General features: G+C 42.9%; 1 protein-coding gene across 5 annotated transcripts in view; it reads left to right on the plus strand.

Moving 5' to 3' along the window:
- Positions 1–20,928, plus strand: part of ABCA12 (ATP binding cassette subfamily A member 12) — a 604,574-nt gene that overhangs the window by 169,591 nt on the left and 414,055 nt on the right. For all 5 annotated transcript variants that reach the window (XM_033946149.1, XM_033946152.1, XM_033946153.1 and 2 more), the window contains exons 10-11: positions 6,510–6,624; positions 19,776–19,896. In XM_033946149.1, coding sequence (XP_033802040.1) covers positions 6,510–6,624; positions 19,776–19,896 — 236 coding nt within the window. The remainder of the gene's footprint in view (positions 1–6,509; positions 6,625–19,775; positions 19,897–20,928) is intronic.

Here is a 20,928-nt window from a genome sequence, read left to right on the forward strand (position 1 = left end):
CTAGGCGCTGGTAGGAGTAATCTAGGTGTCTGTCACTGCCTTTTTTTTTTTTCAGTATCTGACCCTAACCCCCTCTCCCTCCCTTTATGAAGCTGCATTAGGCTTTTTTATCGCCAGCCATGGCAGTAAAGCTCTGATGCTCAGAATTCCTATGAGCGTAGGAGTTAATACCGCTCTAGCCAGCAATAAAAAAGCATAATGCGGCTTCATAAAAGGGAGCCTAAGGGCTCCTTTTACGAAGCTGCATTAGTGGTTTAACGTGCGCTAAACTGCCGGCCTCGCTAGATGCTAACGCCAGCATTGAGCTGGCATTAGTTCTAGCCACGTAGCGCAGGTTTAGCGTGCGCTAAAAAGCTGTGTGCGCTAAAACTCCTAACACGGCTTCGTAAAAGAAGCCCTAAGTATATAAAGTGTTACTTAACCATTTTTTAAAAAATTGTTTTAAATTTACAGTGTGTTGTGATAATATGATGATAAGTTTAGTTAAATTTATGGAAATTTATTTTATTTTGTATAAAGTATTGCTTGATTAATTTTAAATTTGTTTATAGTCTGTTATGATAATGTGATATTGTGTTTTGTATATTTTGTGTAAATTGATTTTGTATACGTTCTTTATATAAGCCACTTTTTTAGTTGGGGTAGAAGTTTTTAAAAATGAAATTAAATCTAGAAGTAGCGAGCTCCTGGGTTCTGCAGTTAGTAATGGGACTTACTGTATATACTCAAATATAAGACAATGAATATAAGTGGAGGTACCACTTTTCCCTCACAAAAGGAGTAAAAAAAGGTTGGGGGGGTTAATATTCATGTGCCCACGCCTTCTTGAATTCAGACACAGTCTCTCTCTCCACTACCTCTTGGAGATTGTTCTACGCATCTACCACCCTTTCCGTAAAAACATATTTCCTTAGATTACTCCTGAGCCTATCATCTCTTAACTTTTGTTCAGTGCCAAACTGTATTACTGCCAAAGGTTTCGCCTTTCTTCCCTACTCTTGACTATGCACTCATCCAGCCTAATTAAGTCCCCTGCCCCTTCCTTAGCTAACACTAATCCCCCCCTGCTGCAGACTTTCACACACCAATCATCCGGCCCTATCCCGCCATGAATCCTTTCTTCTGGTTCCTTCTCCTCCAATTCTGCTCACCTCTCTATTCTTCCCTCTGTCTGATACCCCCCTCCCCCAACCTACTCGACCCACCAAACACCAATAATATTTGCCCTGGCCTCAGTATCCCCACGCTGATACGCACCAGAATTCCCCCTTTCAAGAAAAATCTCTGAAAAGTCAACCTAAACTCACTAAAGCCCCTGACCCCAGCCAATCTTCCCAATGCTGTCTTTGACTCTCTCACCCCAGTCCCGACTCTTTATTGCAATGTCAGATCAGCATGCAATAAGACCCAAATCTTGAAGGACTTCTAGATGAGTTCGACCCTGGATTCTTGTGCATCACGGAATCATGGATCGCCAAAGATGATCTTTTTACACAAAACGAACTCCTCCCTCATGGTTATCAAGGCTCTTCTCCCCCAGATCCAACCGAAAAGGAGGCAGACTGGCACTGCTCTACAAATCTTTCTTTGACGTCCAGCTCCTCGAGAAGGGCACTCACGCCTCTCTAGAATATATGCTTGTCTCTGTCAATGATGAACTCCGCACTCACCCATTGGGCATCTTATTACTATACCGCCCACCCACCCCTTGGAATAACTCCTCCAATCTCGTCTTTGAGGCTATAACAAACGCCTTTCTTAAATTTCAAAGACTACTGATTGTTGGTGATATTAATCTCTACCTTGATGACACCAACAGCAAGGACACGATCGAATTTAACAACTTCCTTACCTCTCTAGGTTTCCCCTCACCTACCTCTTCTCCAACCCACGAAAAAGGACATACACTAGACTTCACCACTTTCCTCGACCTTAATGCCTTCAAAACTTCAACCGATGACACCCGTTGGGAACAAGTCCCTTGGTCTGACCACTTCTTAGGGGCTACTTGCCTCCCCATTTTCATGTCACACCTTGAACCCCCATCCCATTCCTCCCATTCAATAACCTTCCGCAAGAAAATTTCGAGTAATCTTTTCTGGTCCAAATTTCTCAACCAACTCTCCTCCAATCCTAAGCCTACAGACTCTGAATCCTGCTGGTGCAATAGGATCTCCCTCTCCGAATCCATCTATCAGTCCCTCGCTCCAATATCCACAAAAACCATCTCCTACCCCTGAAAGGCCCCTTGGTATCTACCACTCCATAGAGAGCTGAAACAGAAATGTCACACTTTGGAGCGCAAATGGAAAAAAATCTAAATCCCCCTCAGATAGACAGACCTGGAGGGTCAATATTAAACTTTACAATTCATTACTAAAAACAGCCAGGAAGAATTTCTTCAGAGATAAAATCTCCAGATCCAACAACCAGATCAGTGCGTTGTTTAACATTTGGTGCTCCTTAACTACAAAAAAGGACCCATCCTTGCTCCCCTCATCTCTATCAGCAGATGCCCTTGCAAAATTCTTCAATGAAAAGGTTACCACCCTAAGATGCTCCTTCCCGCCTACAGTCTCCTACAACTCCCTAATCTCTACTGACCTCAACCCTTCCCTACCTGTCTCCAATCCCATTCCAGCCGACAGATCCTGGACCGTTTTTGAGCTTGTTTCCGAATTGCAAGTCTCCAAACTCTGCCTCAAACTAAAAACTTGCAAATGTACTTTGGATCCTTTCCCCTCCTACCTATTCAAGAATATCTCTACACAAGCCATCGCTTCCCTCACCAAACTTATAAACGCTGCTCTAACATCGGGCCTTTTCTCCTCCAAAATGGGACATATTGCACTAACCCCTCTTCTGAAAAAGACCGACCTTGACCCCTCTATTCCCTCCAATTACTGTCGAATAGCAAATATCCCTCTCCTAACCAAGATGTTAGAATCCATCATATCCACTCAACTCTCATTCTACCTAGAAAGTTTCTCTATTCTCCTACCCCACCAATTTGGCTTCAGACCCAACTTCAGCACCGAATCCCTATTAGCCTCACTAATCTCTAAGGTACAACAACTTCATTCTCGCAACAAATTCGCTGTACTTCTACAATTTGACCTCTCCGCAGCTTTCGACGTCATCCATCATGATATCCTAATCTTCCAACTCTCTGAAATAGGCATAAGTTCCACAGTCCTAGACTGGTTCTCGAAATTCCTACGCTTACGCTCCTACACCGTTAACATAAACGGTACCTCATCCCCTCCCTGGAAGCCGATATGTGGAGTCCCGCAAGGCTCACCCCTCTTTCCTATCCTTTTCAATATTTACATGTCCTCTTTGAAACTTCTTCATCTATCCCTCCTGGAGACTCTCTACACCTATGCTGACGATATCCTCATCCTCCTTGAGACCGACTCGAACCTCACTAACCTCGCTGAGAACATATCCGCATGTATAATGAACCTTCAATCCTGGGCACATTCTGTACAAATGAAATTGAACGAGTCCAAAACAAAACTACTTTGGCTCGGCCCAATATTAGGTCATTTACCCACCTCCATCCCATTATCTTCTGTTTCCACTCTTCAGCTTGAGTTTTCAAGCAAAGTCCTTGGCATCATCATAGACTCCTCTCTCTCCTTCAATGACCACCTCAACTTCTTGGTAAAAAATGCTTCTTTAGTCTTCATATGTTGAGGAAAGTGAGATCGTACTTTCATCATTCTCACTTCGTCGTCCTTGTTCAATCCACCATCCTCTCTAGACTGGATTATTGCAACTCCATCTATTTAAGCCTAACTAAAAAAAAAAACTCCATAGACTTCAGCTAATCCAGAACGCCGCGGCCAAGCTTATTTTCGCTAAAGGCAAGTTCAACCACGTCTCCCCACTCTTGTCCAAACTTCACTGGCTCCCAGTTCACTCCAGAGTCCTCTTTAAATGTGCCTGTTTAGCTTTCAAGATCCTACATGGCATCCTTCCTCCCGTTATCCCACTCTTCTGGAACTCCTCTAACCCTAATTCCACTAGATCCTCCCAAAAACTGAAACTATCATTCCCCTCTGCAAAAGGTATATCCCGCGTAGGAAAACCTCCCCTTTAGAGCCACAGAACTCTGGAACAACCTCACATCCCCGCTCAGAATTTCAAGCTCCCTCCAATCCTTCCGCAAACACCTGAAAACTTGGCTCTTTTCAAAAATTTAACACCTCCTGCTCTTTGGTACCCTGTCCCTCTTTATCTTCCTAGCTCCTTTCCTATAACCCTTCATTGTAGCTCCTTTTCAACCTAACCCTGTAAACCATGCCGAGCTCTACGCTTGTGGAGATAGCGCGGTATACAAACCTAAGGTTTAGTTTAGTTTTAGTTTTAGTTTAACTTCATCCTAAGCCCTTTCATTCCAGAGCTTCCTTTCAAATGAAAGAATCTCAACTCATGCGTCTCTATCATATCTCCCCCTCTCCCGCCTTTCCTCCAAAGTATACATGTTGAGATCTTTAAATCTGTCCCATACACCTTATGATGAAGATCACGCACCATTAACCGATAACGATTACAATGTTCTTTGTTTGAATATAAACTAGCTACTGATGGTGGTTTTAGCTAAGATATGCTAGTACCCGTTCTAGTGCTATCGTCTTTGTTGCACCAACTCTCTGGAATGTCCTTCCAGCCTCTTAGAGCTGAGCCCAGTCATTTTGACCTTTTGACAGTTATTGGTAAAAGGAATGAAATCTGTTACCTCTGATAGAATGGAGTGCCATATTTTTAGTAGCCTCAAGAAAGCAAAAGGGTGCACCCAACCCAACTGAGAACTGGCATACGAATGCACGTTAACAGCTTAGAATGCTTTATTCTGCAAAATAACCTTCTAAACGAAGGACATGTAATTCTCCATATTCTGCTCTGCTAGCCATAAAGTACTACATATTGGTTTTAGGTACTGATTTGAGAAACACCTGCACAATAAAATCCCCTGAAATCTTTTTATTACTCAACATAAATAAGAACATAAGAACATAAGAAATGCCTCCACCGAATCAGACCATTGGTCCATCTAGTTCGGTGACCCGCACACGCGGAGGCCAATCCAGGTGTTCCATGTTTACGTCCTAGGTGTTCCCTGATGAAGACCCTGTTTACCCGTATCCCTAAATGTGATTTGCATGCAGGTGTGCGTCCAACTTGCACTTGAATCCCATAATGGAGATTTCCGTCACCACCTCCTCCGAGAGAGCATTCCAAGCGTCCACCACTCACTGTGTAAAACAGAACTTTCTGACATTAGTCCTGGGCTTGTCGCCCCTCAATTTTAGTCTATGGCCTCTTGTCCGAGTCACATTTGACAATGTCAATAATGATGCTTCTTGTTCTATTATGTCAAAACCTTTTAGTATTTTGAAAGTCTCTATCATATCCCCTCGCAGCCTTCCCTTCTCGAGGGTGAACAATCCTAGTTTTACGAGGCGTTCTTTGTAGCTCAAATTCTCAATACCTTTTACTAGCTTCGTGGCTCGCCTCTGCACCCTCTCCAGCAGAGTTATATCCTTCTTTAGGTAAGGAGACCAGTGTTAGACACAGTACTCCAGGTGTGGTCTGACCATTGCTCTGTAAAGAGACATGATGACTTCCGCCGATCTACTTGTAATACCCTTCTTTATCATGCCCAACATCCTGTTTGCTTTCTTTGCTACCGCTGCGCATTGTGCCGATGGCTTCAGGGTCCCGTCTATCAGTACCCCCAGGTCCTTTTCTTGTTCGCTTTTGCCCAATGTCACACCTAACATTATATAATCATGTTCCTTGTTTTTCATACCCAGATGCATCACTTTGCATTTGTCTACATTAAACTTCATCTGCCACTTTTCTGCCCATTTTTCTAGCTGGTTCAGATCTCTCTGGAGTTCTTCAATGTCCTTATGTGATCCAACTGGTCAACATAGTTTCGTGTCATCTGCGAACTTGATTATATTACTCGTGGTTTCCTCTTCCAGGTCATTTATGAATATATTGAATAATATGGGTCCAAGAACTGAACCTTGGGGCACACCACTTGTCACATTTTCCCAGTCCGAGAACTTCCCATTTATGCCTACCCTCTGCAATCTGTTCTCCAGCCAATTTGCTATCCATCGTAGTATATCCCCTTCAATCTCATGGCTTTGTAGTTTCCTCAGAAGCCTAGCGTGTGGAACCTTGTCGAACGCCTTCTGGAAATCCAAATCATTCTACATTCCTAATCTCCTAGACAGCATATATCCAACATATCCTCCATAGCTCCATAGTTAATTACATTGAATAAGGAAGAAGAATCCATGAAGTACATATGAGAGGGAGTAAAAAAATCAAATCAGAACAAAAATAAAGTTTTGTTCAGAATAAGCAAGATATTTTTCCATGTTAGATGACAACAGAAAACTAAGAAACACACTCAACTGTAGCATTGATGTACTATATATTGCATGGTCTGATCACCTTATATTTATAGACTATATTTTGTTTCACAGAAATTTGATTATGCATCTGAAGAAAGTCACTACTGGCATAAAATGAAGCCATATGTTGGAATGGCTTACTGGCTTATTACTTCTCTGAGCCGCGATAAAATTGCCACAAGCAACTGTAAGTCAGTTTGGACCCAATTTCCAAATGCAGCTTTCTTTAAAGATATGACTAAGGGCAAATGAAATACAGTAAAACCTTGGATTGCAAGTAATTTGATATGCAAGTGGTTTGCAAGACAAGCAAAACATTTTATTAAATTTTAACTTAATATACAAGCAAGGTCTTGCAATACAAGTAAATATAATATATGATACAGCGTTTGTATATAACCGCATGAAATGCGCATGAGCATACACATTTGCCTCGCGAGAACATCATGCTCAGCATTCACGCATAACAGCGAGGTATGTGCATACATGCGCGATAGTCTTGTGCTCAATTGACCTGCGTGCGGTTGTCTTGCATGCGATTGTCTGCATATGATTGTCTTGCACACATTTGACAGTGCATGCAATTGTCATGTGCGTGATTGTTTTGCGCTCATTTGACTGGCCACCATAATATATACACATCACATCACCACAATTGAGCTTCACTCTCTGACACTGCAGGAGTGTAGTGACGTTTCTAAATGAGTGAGGTCTTGCAATATGAGTTCATACTGTATACACTGTGGCCGGGCCAGTCTCTGAGTATGTGGGAAAGCCTGGCTCGGACCACAAGTAAGAATTTTGTTGCGCCTTTTATGTGGTCAGACGAAGGAAAACCCGGATACTGGATTTCTGGGAAACTGTACCAGGTTTATTAGTGTCCAAAAGAAAACATTCTCACTTAGTGCCTATGGCTCTCGTATCCTGTTCATGCCATTTCCAGAGTCCCATGGGCTTTAACTTTGGAATGGGACTATTCTTTATTTACAAAAACAAAAATCCCAAAATACTTTCACACAGTAACTCAGTGACTTTACTGTCCCATATCCCCCTGTTGGGGCTTGTTGGCTTCTCTGAGCCTCAGCTCCTGGAATCACAGCTGAGCACGGCTAGTGGCAGCTCTCTCCTGGTTACACCTCCTCTCAGCCAGAGCAGAATCAAAATTAACTTTGTTTTTTTTTCCCCCTTTATCATGCTGTCCTCCTTGGAGAACATACACAGCCCTGCCTGACAGGCTGTGTGGGGAAAGCCTCCCTTAGTTTAAGGTCTTCAAACCCTCCCAATTATGCCCCTTTATCTTCCTGATCTGCTCCCAGGGAGTCTTACCAATATGTTATTTACATAAGCATTTCCCTTAATTCGGCAGAGCTGCCTTAGCACGGCTCCCAGCCAATCTCTAGCTCAGGTTTAAACAAACGGCTGGCTTTCTTCAAAGGATAGGACACAATCCTCATACACTGTACTCTCCTAGGTCCATGTCCTCGTTACCCACACTTTCCCGGGGTCACTACACATTTCCCACTCAGACTCTAGGTAACCTGGGTTTTCCATTTCCACATTCATTCCAGGCTTTACCTCCCATCCCCCTGTTTGCATGCCTGCCAGCTCCCCTGCAGCATTTCCATTAGGGTAAACTCCCCTCCTTTCCCTCTGAGGTAGGATAGCCAAATCACTGTACTTCCCAGGAATTACACTGCCTTTCCTTGTGGGCTGGCTTCTTGAAACTCGTCCTTGCTGGGGATTAGGCAAAGTGTTGGAGCAAAGCTCTCCGTGGAATGTTTGACTCCCCCAATCAGAGCCACCTGAGCTTCCCCCTGCTGCCTCTACTTGTTTCCTATTTGAGGCTTCCCAGCCTGCAAACTACGGAGTCTGACTCCACCCCTCTCCAAATTGGTCTCAGGTTTCTCCCTGCCTCGGGGAATGGAGTGATAGGGGATATTATCTGTTTTCAGTGCCCTCCCTGCCTGAATTCGGGACTGGGACATAAGCTGCCTTTTTTCCTTTCTTTCTCCCTGTGCTGGCTTAAGGCTGTCAGCAGGGAATTCCTGCTTTATTCTTGTGCCTGCAGGTCTGTGGGCTTCACTATGGGCTGGTCTAGCCGTCCTCTGGACTGTGACTGGAAAACAGGAAGCAGAGAGTGGGCATAAATGGGAAGTTCTCAGACTGGGAGAAAGTGACTAGTGGTGTGCCCCAGGGCTCGGTACTTGGGCCGATCCTATTTAACATTTATATCAATGACCTTGAAGACGGAATATCCAGTGAGATCATTAAGTTTGCAGACGACACAAAGCTATGCCGGACAATCAGAACGCAGAAAGATAGCGAAGAACTCCAGAGCGACTTGTATCAGTTAGAGAAATGGGCAGAGCAATGGCAGATGAAGTTCAACGTGGAGAAATGCAAAGTAATGCATTTAGGCAGTAAGAATAAGGAACACGAGTATAGAATGTCAGGAGCAACTCTTGGTAAGAGCGAACAAGAAAGGGACCTGGGTGTACTGATAGATAGGACCCTGAAGCCGTCGGCACAATGCGCGGCAGCGGCAAAGAAAGCGAACAGAATGTTAGGAATGATAAAGAAAGGAATCATGAGCAGATCGGAGAAAGTCATAATGCCGCTTTATAGAGCAATGGTCAGACCACACTTGGAATACTGTGTCCAACATTGGTCTCCCAAACTAAAGAGGGATATAAAACTGCTGGAGAGGGTGCAGAGACGAGCAACGAAGCTAATAAGAGGTATGGAGAACTTGGAATATGAGGAACGACTCAAGAAACTAGGACTGTTCTCCCTTGAGAAGAGGAGGCTGCGAGGGGACATGATAGAGACGTTCAAAATACTGAAAGACATCGATAAAATAGAGCAGAAAAACAAATTATTTACACTGTCCAACGTGACACGGACAAGAGGACATGGTTTAAAGCTAAGGGGGGACAAGTCCAGGACAAATGTCAGGAGGTTCTGCTTTACGCAGCGAGTGGTGAACGCCTGGAATGCTCTTCCACAGGAGGTTATTAAGGAATCCACTGTGCTAGGATTCAAAGGCAAATTAGATGCACATCTCCTTATGAGAGGCATAGAGGGATATGGGTGGTAAAACTACATCAGGTGTATACCTGACTGGGCCTCCGCGTGTGCGGATCGCCGGACTCGATGGACCATGGGTCTGATCCGGAGATGGCAGTTCTTATGTTCTTATGTTATGTTCATTCTCTAACCAGCTATGTTAGGGGTGCTCCAGGGGCAAAGTCTGGACAGTGTCACAGCTTACCAATAGTCAACGAAATGACTAAGTATGTAGATAACGTTAGGACAGCTGAAAAGGCTGTCAGTAGAGGAAGTGCATTTGAAGCCTGATATCCTTACCTCTCAGTCCTTTGGTCTAACCCAGGGGTTCTCAACCCAGTCCTTGGGGCACAACAAGCCAGACTGGTTTTCAAGATATCTACAATGAATATGAGTGAGATAAATGTGCATGTACTATCTCCATTACAGGCAAATCTATCACATGCATATTTATTGTAGGTAATGCATATATAGAGTGGATCACCAAATAGGAGACATAGACGTAGTGGAGGAAATTTCAAAGCTTTAGTACACAAATGTAAATGGAGCCATGTTTTGCTTATACAGCTATGTCAGGGGTAGCTGTTAATCATAAAAACTAACATCACTAAACACGTGGAGAAGCATAATCGATAGTGTGCCTAAGTCTGAGATCGGACGTTTTGTGTAAGACATCCACAAACCTGCTGGCCTACATTGTAAGTAGACACAGCCACTATACTTATCACAGCAAGGGATCTCCCTACCACGATAAGTATTGCAACTGCGGCTGTCAGACCCCCCCCCCCCCCCCGACACAGATAGTGGCAGGAGGGAGCCCAATCCCCTCCTGCCCGAAGACCCCCCTCCTCCTGATGAAGATTGAGGCAGGAGGTATCCCAATCCCTCCTGCCCGAAGATCCAAGACCCCCCCACCCCCGACAAAGATTGAGGCAGGAGGTAGCCCAACCGCTCCTACCCGTAGACTGAAGACCCCCCCCACTCCCCAAGGAAGACTGAGGCAGGAGGAAGCCCAACCCTCCTGCCTCGATCTTCATCGGAGTGGGTGGGGAGGTCTTGGGTCTTCAGGCAGGAGGGGTTGGGATCCCTCCTGCCTTGATCTTTGTGGGAGGGATCTTCGGGAAGGAGGGGTTGGGGCTCCCTTCTGCTTCGATCTTCGTGGGGGTGGGTGGGTGGGGGACTTGGGTCTTCAGGAAGGATTGTTGCGATTGTTCGGGGGGGAAACTGGCGGCCGCAGTCACGGCTGCTATACTTATCGCAGCAGGGAGATCCCTTGCCGCGATAAGTATAGCAGCCATGTCTACAGTAACCCAGTTTTGTAACCGGTGTCTGTAACATAGACAGCGGTTACAAAATCAGGTTTATTTTGGGTGGGGATATGCCCAATTTCTGTATAGGACATCCAGTGATTTTCCTTTTTTTTTTTTTTGTTCCATCGGAAAAATATGGAACAAAAAAAGTGGAAAATCGCTGGACTAAGTGCACAACCCTTGATGGAGACTGCCCCAACTTTGTTGGATGGGCTGAGAACTTTTCAGCAGCCCCTCATTTTGCCATCATCACCATATTGATACAAGTATCACAGAAATACTGTCAAGTCGAATTCTGATTTCAGTCCATTAGGTGAAATAGTGTTAAATTTAAAAATGAATTTCTGTTCTTGCAGCAAAAAAGTTTATTTAAATTTTCTCCTCTCTACGAAAGATTTGGTTTGCTTATTACCAGAAATCTAAACTGCTCAAACATAAATCCATGAGTCATGAAGTGTTCTACTAAAAGTTTTTCAATTGTCTTGTGATTGATTGCACTTAGAACTTAGAACAAGAATTATAGAACATCACTCTTGGTTATGCCTACATACAGAAGCTTTGGCTTTAAATCTAAATCATTTGTCTGAAATTATATCAACGTATATTGAAACTTATGCTCAGAGACATGAAGGCAAAGAACAAGGGGCGAACACCAAGACTTATCGCCTCGCCACCCAATCATCGCATGTTCAAAATAATTTTGTTGATATCAAAAGCATTCCTTGTACTGTGTACCCACAGTTACCACATTCTTACAAGGATTGAAAATGCAAAATAAACTTATCTTAGGTTGTAGGTTTGTAGGTTCCGACGTGGCACGTTTCAATACTGCGTCAGGGAACCGAAAGGAGATTGAAAAAGTTGTATCTGTGGCGGTGTAATCTCTAAAACATAAAGGATTAAAAATTTAATTTTTATTCATCAACATTTAAAAATTGCTTGCTCTTATAAATCTCAAAACAAAAATCGGGTTTATTTTGGGTGGGGATAGGCCCGATTTCTGTATAGGATGTTCAGTGATTGTCCTTTTTTTTTTTTTGTTCCATCGGAAAAATACGGAACAAAAAAAATGGACTAAGTGCACAGCCCTTGATGGAGACTGCCCCAAATTTGTTGGTTGGGTTGAGAACTGTTCAGGAAGAAGAGCGTCAACTATCCAATGATACTTACTATAAAAAAATTGATCATGATCCCACTAATGAACTGGCTGAGAGAATTGCACATATCTGATTACAAGCTTTGGAAGAGGGGGTCATAACAGAAGGTGAACATAAATTTTTGCGGAGCCCCTGTCCAGTGACCCGGGTCATATTTTGTACCCAAAATACACAAATCATTAGAGAACCCTCCAGGCCGCCCTATAGTGGCAGGGATTGGATCAATTTTGGAACCATTATCAGAGTTTCTAGATTTGCAGCTAAAGGAGAAAGTGCCTAAGATTCTTTTATATGTTAAAGATACAGCAAGTATGATCAATTTTTTGAATACATTTCATGATGTACCTTCTCAAGTCATTTTAGTGCAGGGGTGTCCAACCTTTTGGCTTCCCTGGGCCGCATTGGCCGAAAAAAAATTTTCTGGGGCCATGCAAACGCTGCAGCAAGACAGAGGAGGGAACCGGCAAGATGGTAAACACCCGGGGGCAGCAGAGGAAAACACTGCAGCGCCCTCAACCGGGGCCGCATAAATACTTCACGGGGCTGCAGGTTGGACACCCCTGTTTTAGTGTTTTTAGACATAATTTCCTTGTACACAAACATTCCACAGGAGGCGGCGGTAAACATCATTAGCCAGCATCTTCAACAAATGGAGCTATCCCCTAGGCTGATAGAATTTCTGGTTAAAATAGCTCAAATAGCCCTTAATAAAAATTATTTCCAATTTGATGAATCTTTTTTTGGCAGATAAAGGGCACTGCCATGGGGGTAAAAATAGCCCCCACGGTAGCATGTTTGTATGTGACAGCTTTTGAAGAGAAGTTCTTATATCCCTCAGTGCACTTTACCAAGCTGTTAAGAACATAAGAAGTTGCCTCCGCTGAGGCAGACCAGAGGTCCATCCTGCCCAGCGGTCCGCTCCTGCGGCAGCCCATCAGGCCTTATTGCCTGAACAGTATCCCTGACTAATTTTGTAACTGCCTCTAATCCTCTAACTATTACCTACCTCTACTCCTATCTGTACCCCTCAATCCCTTTGTCCTCCAGGTACCTGTCCAGACCCTGTTTGAAGCTCTGTAGCGTGCTTCTGCTTATCACATCCTCCGGTAGCACGTTCCATGTATCCACTACCCTCTGAGTGAAAAAGAACTTCCTGGCGTTTGTTCTAAACCTTTCCCCTTTCAATTTCTCTGAGTGCCCCCTTGTACTTGTGGTTCCCCATACTTTGAAAAATCTGTCCCTGTCTACTCTTTCTATGCCCTTCATGATCTTGAAGGTTTCTATCATGTCTCTTCTAAGTCTCCGCTTTTCCAGGGAGAAAAGCCCCAGCTTCTTCAGTCTGTCAGTATATGAGAGGTCTTCCATACCCTTTATTAGCTTAGTTGCTCTTCTCTGGACTCTCTCAAGTACCGCCATGTCCTTCTTGAGGTACGGCGACCAATACTGGACACAGTACTCCAGGTGCGGGCGTACCATTGCACGATACAGTGGCAGGATGACTTCCTTCGTCCTGGTCGTGATACCCTTCTTAATGATGCCCAACATTCTGTTTGCCTTCCTTGAGGCTGTGGCGCACTGCGCCGACACCTTCAATGATGTGTCTACCATCACTCCCAGGTCTCTTTCAAGGTTACTCACCCCTAGCGGTGATCCCCCCATTTTGTAAATGAATATCGGGTTCTTTTTCCCTACATGCATGACCTTGCATTTCCCTATGTTGAAGCTCATTTGCCCTATGTTGAAGCTTTTTGGCCCACTCTTCCAGCGCTGTCAGATCCTTTTGGAGATTTTTGCAGTCCTCCTTGCTTTCAACCCTGCTGTATAATTTGGTGTCATCCGCAAATTTAATAACCTCACATTTTGTTCCTGCCTCCAGGTCGTTAATAAATATATTGAACAGGAGCGGTCCCAGCACCGACCCTTGCGGAACTCTGTTCGTGACCCATTGCCAGTCTGAGTAATGGCCCTTTATTCCAACCCTCTGTTTCCTGTCTGCCAGCCAGTTTTTGATCCATCGGTGGACCTCCCCTTGCACCCCGTGGTTCCATAGCTTCCTTAGCAGTCTTTCATGTGGTACCTTGTCGAAGGCTTTTTGGAAGTCAAGGTAAATGATGTCTATAGATTCCCCTTTATCCACCTGGCTGTTTACCCCCTCAAAGAAATATAATAAGTTAGTGAGGCATGACCTGCCCTTGCAGAAGCCATGCTGGCTCGGCTTTAGCTGCCCAGTGTTTTCCCAGATGCAGTCTTTAATCAGGGCTTCCATCATCTTTCCCGGGACCGAGCTCAAGCTCACCGGCCTGTAATTTCCTGGGTCTCCCCTTGAGCCTTTCTTGAAGATGGGCGTTACATTTGCTATTTTCCAGTCTTCCGGAATCTCTCCAGTTTTTAAGGATAGGTTGCATATTTGTCTAAGTGGCTCAGCTATTTCGTTCCTTAGTTCCTTGAGTACTCTTGGGTGAATGCCGTCCGGACCAGGCGATTTGTCGCTCTTTAGCCTGTCTATCTGCCTGAGGACATCCCCTTTGCTAACCTCTATTTGGACCAGATTTTCATCCTGATCGCCTTTTACGATCTCCTCAGGTTCCGGAATGTTGGTTGTGTCCTCCCTCGTGAAAACTGAAGTGAAGAACTCATTTAGCCTGTCAGCTATCTCCTTTTCCTCTTTTACCACTCCCTTTCTGTCTCCATCAACAATGTTTTTGCAGTCTGGCTTGGGACAGAATCAGAATTCTCAGAATTCTTGACATGGCTGAATCAGGGGGACCCTAATCTGAAATTTTCAGCAAATTTTCACCCTCAACAATTGTCTTTTTTAGACATTAATATCTCAGTAAGTAATGGGGAGTTTAGTACTACAATTTTTAGGAAATCTACAGATTGCAACAACCTTTTAAGATCTGAAAATTACCATCCTTGACATCTCCGTAATAACATACCTACAATTTCTTAGGTTACGGCGTCTGTATACTACTCGCAAAGATTTTACTGATAGGGCTGAAGAGATGAAAGATCGTTTCAAAGAGATGGGATACCCCAACTCAGTGATCAAGAAGTCATATAAAAGAGCACTATACACCCAGCGGGATGCTCTATTAATTCCAGCAGTTAAAACCAGCGAGACACCTATGGTATGTGTTATCCCATATTCACATCATGCATTTAAGATCAAGCAGATTATAAAATTCTCATTGGGGCATCTTGCAATACTATTCAGTGTTTGAAGATCCTCCCCATTATGCATATTCTCGGGGACGTAATTTGAAACAACACTTGATGAGAGCCCAATTTTGTTAAAGAAGTGTGCAGTCTAGGTATTCTTCTGCAGGGCATGTACCTTGTACAAACTGCAAAGTGTGCTAGTTTAGTGTGTCTTTGAGAGAGATGAATGTTTCTGAATGGGTATGGAAACAAAAACTGATAGCCTTTACGGATTGCAACACAAGTGGTGTAGTGTATGTGATCCAGTGCCCCTGCAAGCTACTGTATATTGGACATACTACAAGAAGCATACAGGTCCGCATTGGGAAACATGTGAGCAGTGTTGGAAGCATCCCTTCTACAACATTGGCGTGATAAGCCACACCCTCTTTCAGCATTACAATATTCCATCTTGGAAGCACCCGTCCTCCTTCGAGGGGGCAATCTGAATGAACATTTGTATATAAAAGAACAAGAGCTGGATATACAAGCTGGACACATTGCAACTGAAAGGCTTGAACAATGAGATCGAATGGCGTGTCTTCCTGTGAATTAGTAATTTTATGTGTGGTCTTTCTATACAGCTTATGCAGCAGCAAATTTTTCTTCTTTTCCTTTTTCTCTTATTTTTTCTGTTTTTAGTGTACTTTGAATTTTGAATAAGGAAATGTGCTCTGGTCAGCCTTTTTCAAGCAGTATGACGTACTCTATACTGACTGGACACAGTTTGACATTTTTACGTGGGTACATCGGGCCATAAGCTGTTTTTGAAATAAATCCTTGACGTTCATTCAGCCGTTAAAGCAAGTGTTTGAAGTAAACCGGTGGGTTACATTTTGGAATGCTTTGCAATCGTTTTTGGTGAGTCCCTTCTGTACAGCCATGATTTTTGTTTTTGTTTTGAGATTTATAAGAGCAAGCAATTTTTAAATGTTGTTGAATAAAAATTAAATTTTTAATCCTTTATGTTTCAGAGACTACACCGCCACAGTTACAACTTTTTCAATCTCCTTTTGGTTCCCTGACGCAGTATCAAAACGTGTCACGTCGGAACCTACATACCTAAATCCTAAGATAAGTTTGTTATTTTGCATTTTCAAACCTTATAAGAACGTGGTAACTGTGGGTACATAGTACAAGGAATGCTTTTGATATCAACAAAATTATTTTGAACATGCATTAATTGGGTGGTGAGGCGATAGTTTGGGGTTCGCCCCTTGTTCTTTGCCTTCATGTCTCTGAGCATATGTTTCAATATAAGTTGATATAATTCCAAACAAATGATTTAGATTTAAAGCCAGAGTGATTTTGTATTACATTTGACATATTCAATCACTCATTTTGGAGTACTGAGCCTTGAGTCCCCATTGATATTTTGGACAGAGTTTTATACATACAGAAGCTGACAGACAAATAACTATGTAGGTAACTCCTTCAGATCTTCAATTGAAAAATGACTTAGCTCATATTACATTCCTGTTTTAGGCTGCACAAAAACTTTTGTTTTGACATTAACCTGACATGTCAAGCAGTGCCCGAATGCATGTTGTCGTATTGTGGGATTCCTTCTACCCCCCTAGTTTCTGATAATGCTGAAGGAGTCAAAAGTAGAGAATGACACGAGGAAAAAATTTATCACCATTCCCGCTCCATCCCCATGTGCTCGTCCCTATCCCTGCCCCGTCCCCGTGAGCTTGGTTCCTGTCCCTGCAAGCTTAGTCCCCATCCCTGTCCCATCCCCGCGAGCTCAGTCCCCGTCCTCGCCCTGCAAACTGTCAGATCCCCTCTACACAAGCCTCGAATAGTTATGATTGTATACTGAACTTATTTTAGTAAAATATAAAAAGAGACTATTCTGTACAATTGTCATTTTATAAACACAAATACTACAGAGCAAGGATCAACAAAACCCCTGTCTCCCCTTCCCTTTCACAAATATCCCCTCAACTATTGTGAAAACTGAACAAACCAAATTACTACAGAATGCTACATAGAAAAATCAAGCTAACAGAATACTTCAGTCACACATAGTAGGAATAGTGTTAGGGGAGAGCAACTAGGGCAACTGCCTCCTAGTCAGAGAGAGAGCCCTAAGCCAGCTGTAAGCTAAAAAAGCACAGCCTGGGCTTTGCGGTCCCCAGTTATGTCTAATACCAGCTCTAGCAGGATACATATTTCAAATCTGAAATATTATAATCACAAAATTTTTTCTACCTTTTGTTTTCTGGTAATTTTATGTTTCAAATCACATTGGTCTCAGGCTTTGGTTTTGGGTTCCTTCTGTCTTCATTGTGGCATGGCTGGCTCCTGAAGGTAAAATAGGCGCAAGAGGAGCTGGGGAGAAGATGTCGAGTCTGATATGCACGCAATTTTTTTTTTTTTACCACAAGAGCAAGACTTTTCACCATTCTGATGGGGCAGTAAAAGGTCTTGTCCCCGTTCCCGCGGGGCGGTGAAAGGTCTTATCCCCATTCCTGCGGTAAACCAGTTGCAAATATCTCCATTCCTGCGGATTTACTGTGGTAAATGGTCCCCGTGTCATTCTTTAGTCAAAAGGTCTTTCAAATTCTTATGCTTCTTATAGGCAACCATGATATTTTCATCTCAGAAATGGTCTATACTATGGATGATGTACTAGTATTTGTGCGGCCATCCTTTATCTTGCGGATCGTTTCCACTTGAGAATCGCCAAATTTTACACAAAATTTAATACAGTAGCGTTCAACTTTTTCTGTCATTTTGTCAAAAATGAAAATTGGACGGTGCTCACTTACACTTCCTCACTCATCGACGGTCTGCCGGCGACTGACAGCTTCTGTAGGCGGGAAAAATTCAAGCATGCGCATTAGGGTTGCCTACATACTTGGGCCAAATCACGCCTCCCTAGTTTTATTTATTTATGTAAGAAAAAATTAAGGTCTGATACTTTTTGAACAGCCCTCATATGTTTCAAATTATTTTTAAACAGTTGTTTCATCATTCTTTTTGTTAATGTATATTGTATGAAAAATGTGCATGTACAGTTGAGTCAAGTGTCGACTATGGAAGTGTCACTACATAAGCAAGCAAATATTTTACAGGTTACTGATTTTTAAAAGTGTTTCGTATGATTTATTATTTTTTACTTATGTCTTGCTTTTATGTCATTTATCATGTTTTTTTTTTAAGACTAGGGGCTCCTTTTACAAAGCTGCAGTAGCGTTTTTAACGCACGCTGAAGATTAGCGTGTGCTAACCCTCGCGCTACGTGGAAAAATTAACACCAGCTCTAATTAGCGTCTAGCGCATGTGGTATTATAGTGTGTGCTAAAATTGCTAGCACAATTAATAAAAGGAGCCCTAAGTTTCGGTAAGCTCTAACATATGCGTACTGCAGGTTAAAAAGGCACTACTGCGAGCCATATTCAGGGGTTCCACGGTAGTTTTGGAATCAATGTGCACTACCCACACGCTAAAAAAACAGGTTTTATTTTTTTTTAGTGCAGGGGCTGTGTTTGGAGGCAGAGAGTAGGCATGCCCTGCGTGACTTGGTTAGCAAAGATATATCCCTGCATGCTAACAGATTAGCGTATGATTAGCACATGAGCTAGTACCACCTAGTAAATAGGTGGCGTAAGGGATTACGATAATGGCCACGCACTAATTGGGAAATTAGTACATGGCTATTAATAGGAAAAATAGGAAATGCTGCCATTTTACAGGCATGGTAAAAGTGGCCTCAGTGCATGAGAAACCCATGCACTAATAATAGCGCAGCTTAGTAAAAGGGCCCTCATGTGTTTAGTGATATTTATCTTTTGTTTTATAGCTGCTCTTGATGTAGCTGTATGGGCGAAACATGGCCACGTAAGGCTGTGGTTATGTTTGTGCATTAAAGTTTTGAAATTTCCTGCCCTACTCTATGTCTTCTATTGGGTGATCTACTCTGTGTATGCGTCACTCATAGCTTTTTAGATCCCTGCCTCCTACTGCTTCCTATTCATTATGGGTATCCTGAAAACCTGACTGGATGAATGTGTCTCAAGGACTGGGTTGAGAATCCATAGTCTATCCCTTAAGCCTCTTTTCAATCTCCTACTTAGGGCTGGGGTGATTTTAGCTTTAAGATCAGCTCTCTTCAGAGTAGTCCCAGGATCAACACTTTTCTATTTGCTTCTACTTTTTTCTCATCAGTTGAAGAAAGAATAATTGAGACGCTATTACTTTTCAGTGGGGGAACTCGCGAGCTAGCATCTACAAGTACAACTCCTTCTCCACCAGGAGATAACTTTGAACTAATTTTCCTCCAAACTTTCTCCACTACTGTCCCTTGGCAGAACACCAAAGTAGGCTTGTCTGTCCGCCCTAGAACTTTCTTTTCACCAGGAAATGTAATAATTCCTCAGGAAGGGAAACCACTATAATGTAGGAATAACTGGAGGAAAATTTCAGCAGTGGAATATTATTGACATATCAAAACCATGTTCTGATATGTCCTTTGTGATTTGTCAGATTTCCATCTACTTTCTCCTGGTCCTGTTTTTCTTTTGAGTAAAGGAACCAGATTTTTTGAATTAATGATGTGATTCGGGCTAATTTTATTAATAATATTTATCTTACTACAGGTCAGTTCAACATTTCAGGTCCAAATGTAGTCTGCAATTCCTCCATAAATTGGATTCAATTTTACCAAAGTGCAATGGTGTTGATGAAGGATATTACTCATGATCCCGTGGCAAAGGAGAGGTGAGGATGTCTGCATTAATAATATATATTTTTACTAGGAAATATGAATAATCATTTCATGAATAGAGAGCAAAAGTGCCCCACTCTTGGAAACATTATGGATTGGATGTTTTATGAAACAGGGAGGGAATCAAAGTGCATTAGAATACAAAACAATATATGCAAGCATTGTGGTAATATTCCTGTGTCTGAAAATGAAGGAGTAAAATTTCAATAAGTTGCCTAATCAGATCTTCAAACACAAGCTAACTGCAGGGAGCTGATCTTCAATCCTTTGTTTAAAAAAAAAAAAAAAGGCTTACACTTTTGCGTGACTCGAATAAAGACAAGTTTAGGGGCAGAATCTGAATGGGTACAGTTGAAGTTGCAATTTTAGAGGGATGTTCATTAGTTTGAAATGACAATAAATTTCAACAACATGTCCAATAACATTTCAGGTCATTAACAAAAGAAAACAAGCAGAAATAAGAAATGTTGTTGGTTTTTTCAGTTATTCTCATTTCACTAGATCTTTCAGCAGCATTTGATACAGTAGATCACCAACTCCTACTTCAAAGGCTAGCTGCTACAAGAATTTCTGAACAGGTCCTAGATTGGTTTACTTCCTATTTTACAAATCGCACTTCTGTTGTTTCGTTCAATAACTCTTCATCATCAGTTATCCAAAATAATTTTGGGATCCCTCAAGGATCCATACTTTCCCCTTTACTCTTTAATATCTATTTGGCACCTCTGCTGACACTCTGTCAATCTATTGGTCTTACCACTCACGCTTATGCGGATGACATCCAGATTATCTACCCTATCGATGCCTCCTATTGACGTCAGAGGAGGGGCGGGACCGCGGCGGAGGAAGCAGCTCCGAAGCAGCGCAGGGATCGCTGACATCGTGATCCCGCTGCGGGCTGCTTTATAGGTGGTGCAGGGAGGCCAGGGGGGCGAGCGGTCCTTCGGGTTAGGGCAGGCAGGCAAGCAGGCCTTCGAGGGGGAGGGGTGGTGACAGACAGGCAGGCAGACCTTCAAGGGGGGGAC

Source organism: Geotrypetes seraphini, chromosome 5, assembly GCF_902459505.1.
Source record: "Geotrypetes seraphini chromosome 5, aGeoSer1.1, whole genome shotgun sequence".
In the NCBI taxonomy this organism is placed as follows: domain Eukaryota; kingdom Metazoa; phylum Chordata; class Amphibia; order Gymnophiona; family Dermophiidae; genus Geotrypetes; species Geotrypetes seraphini.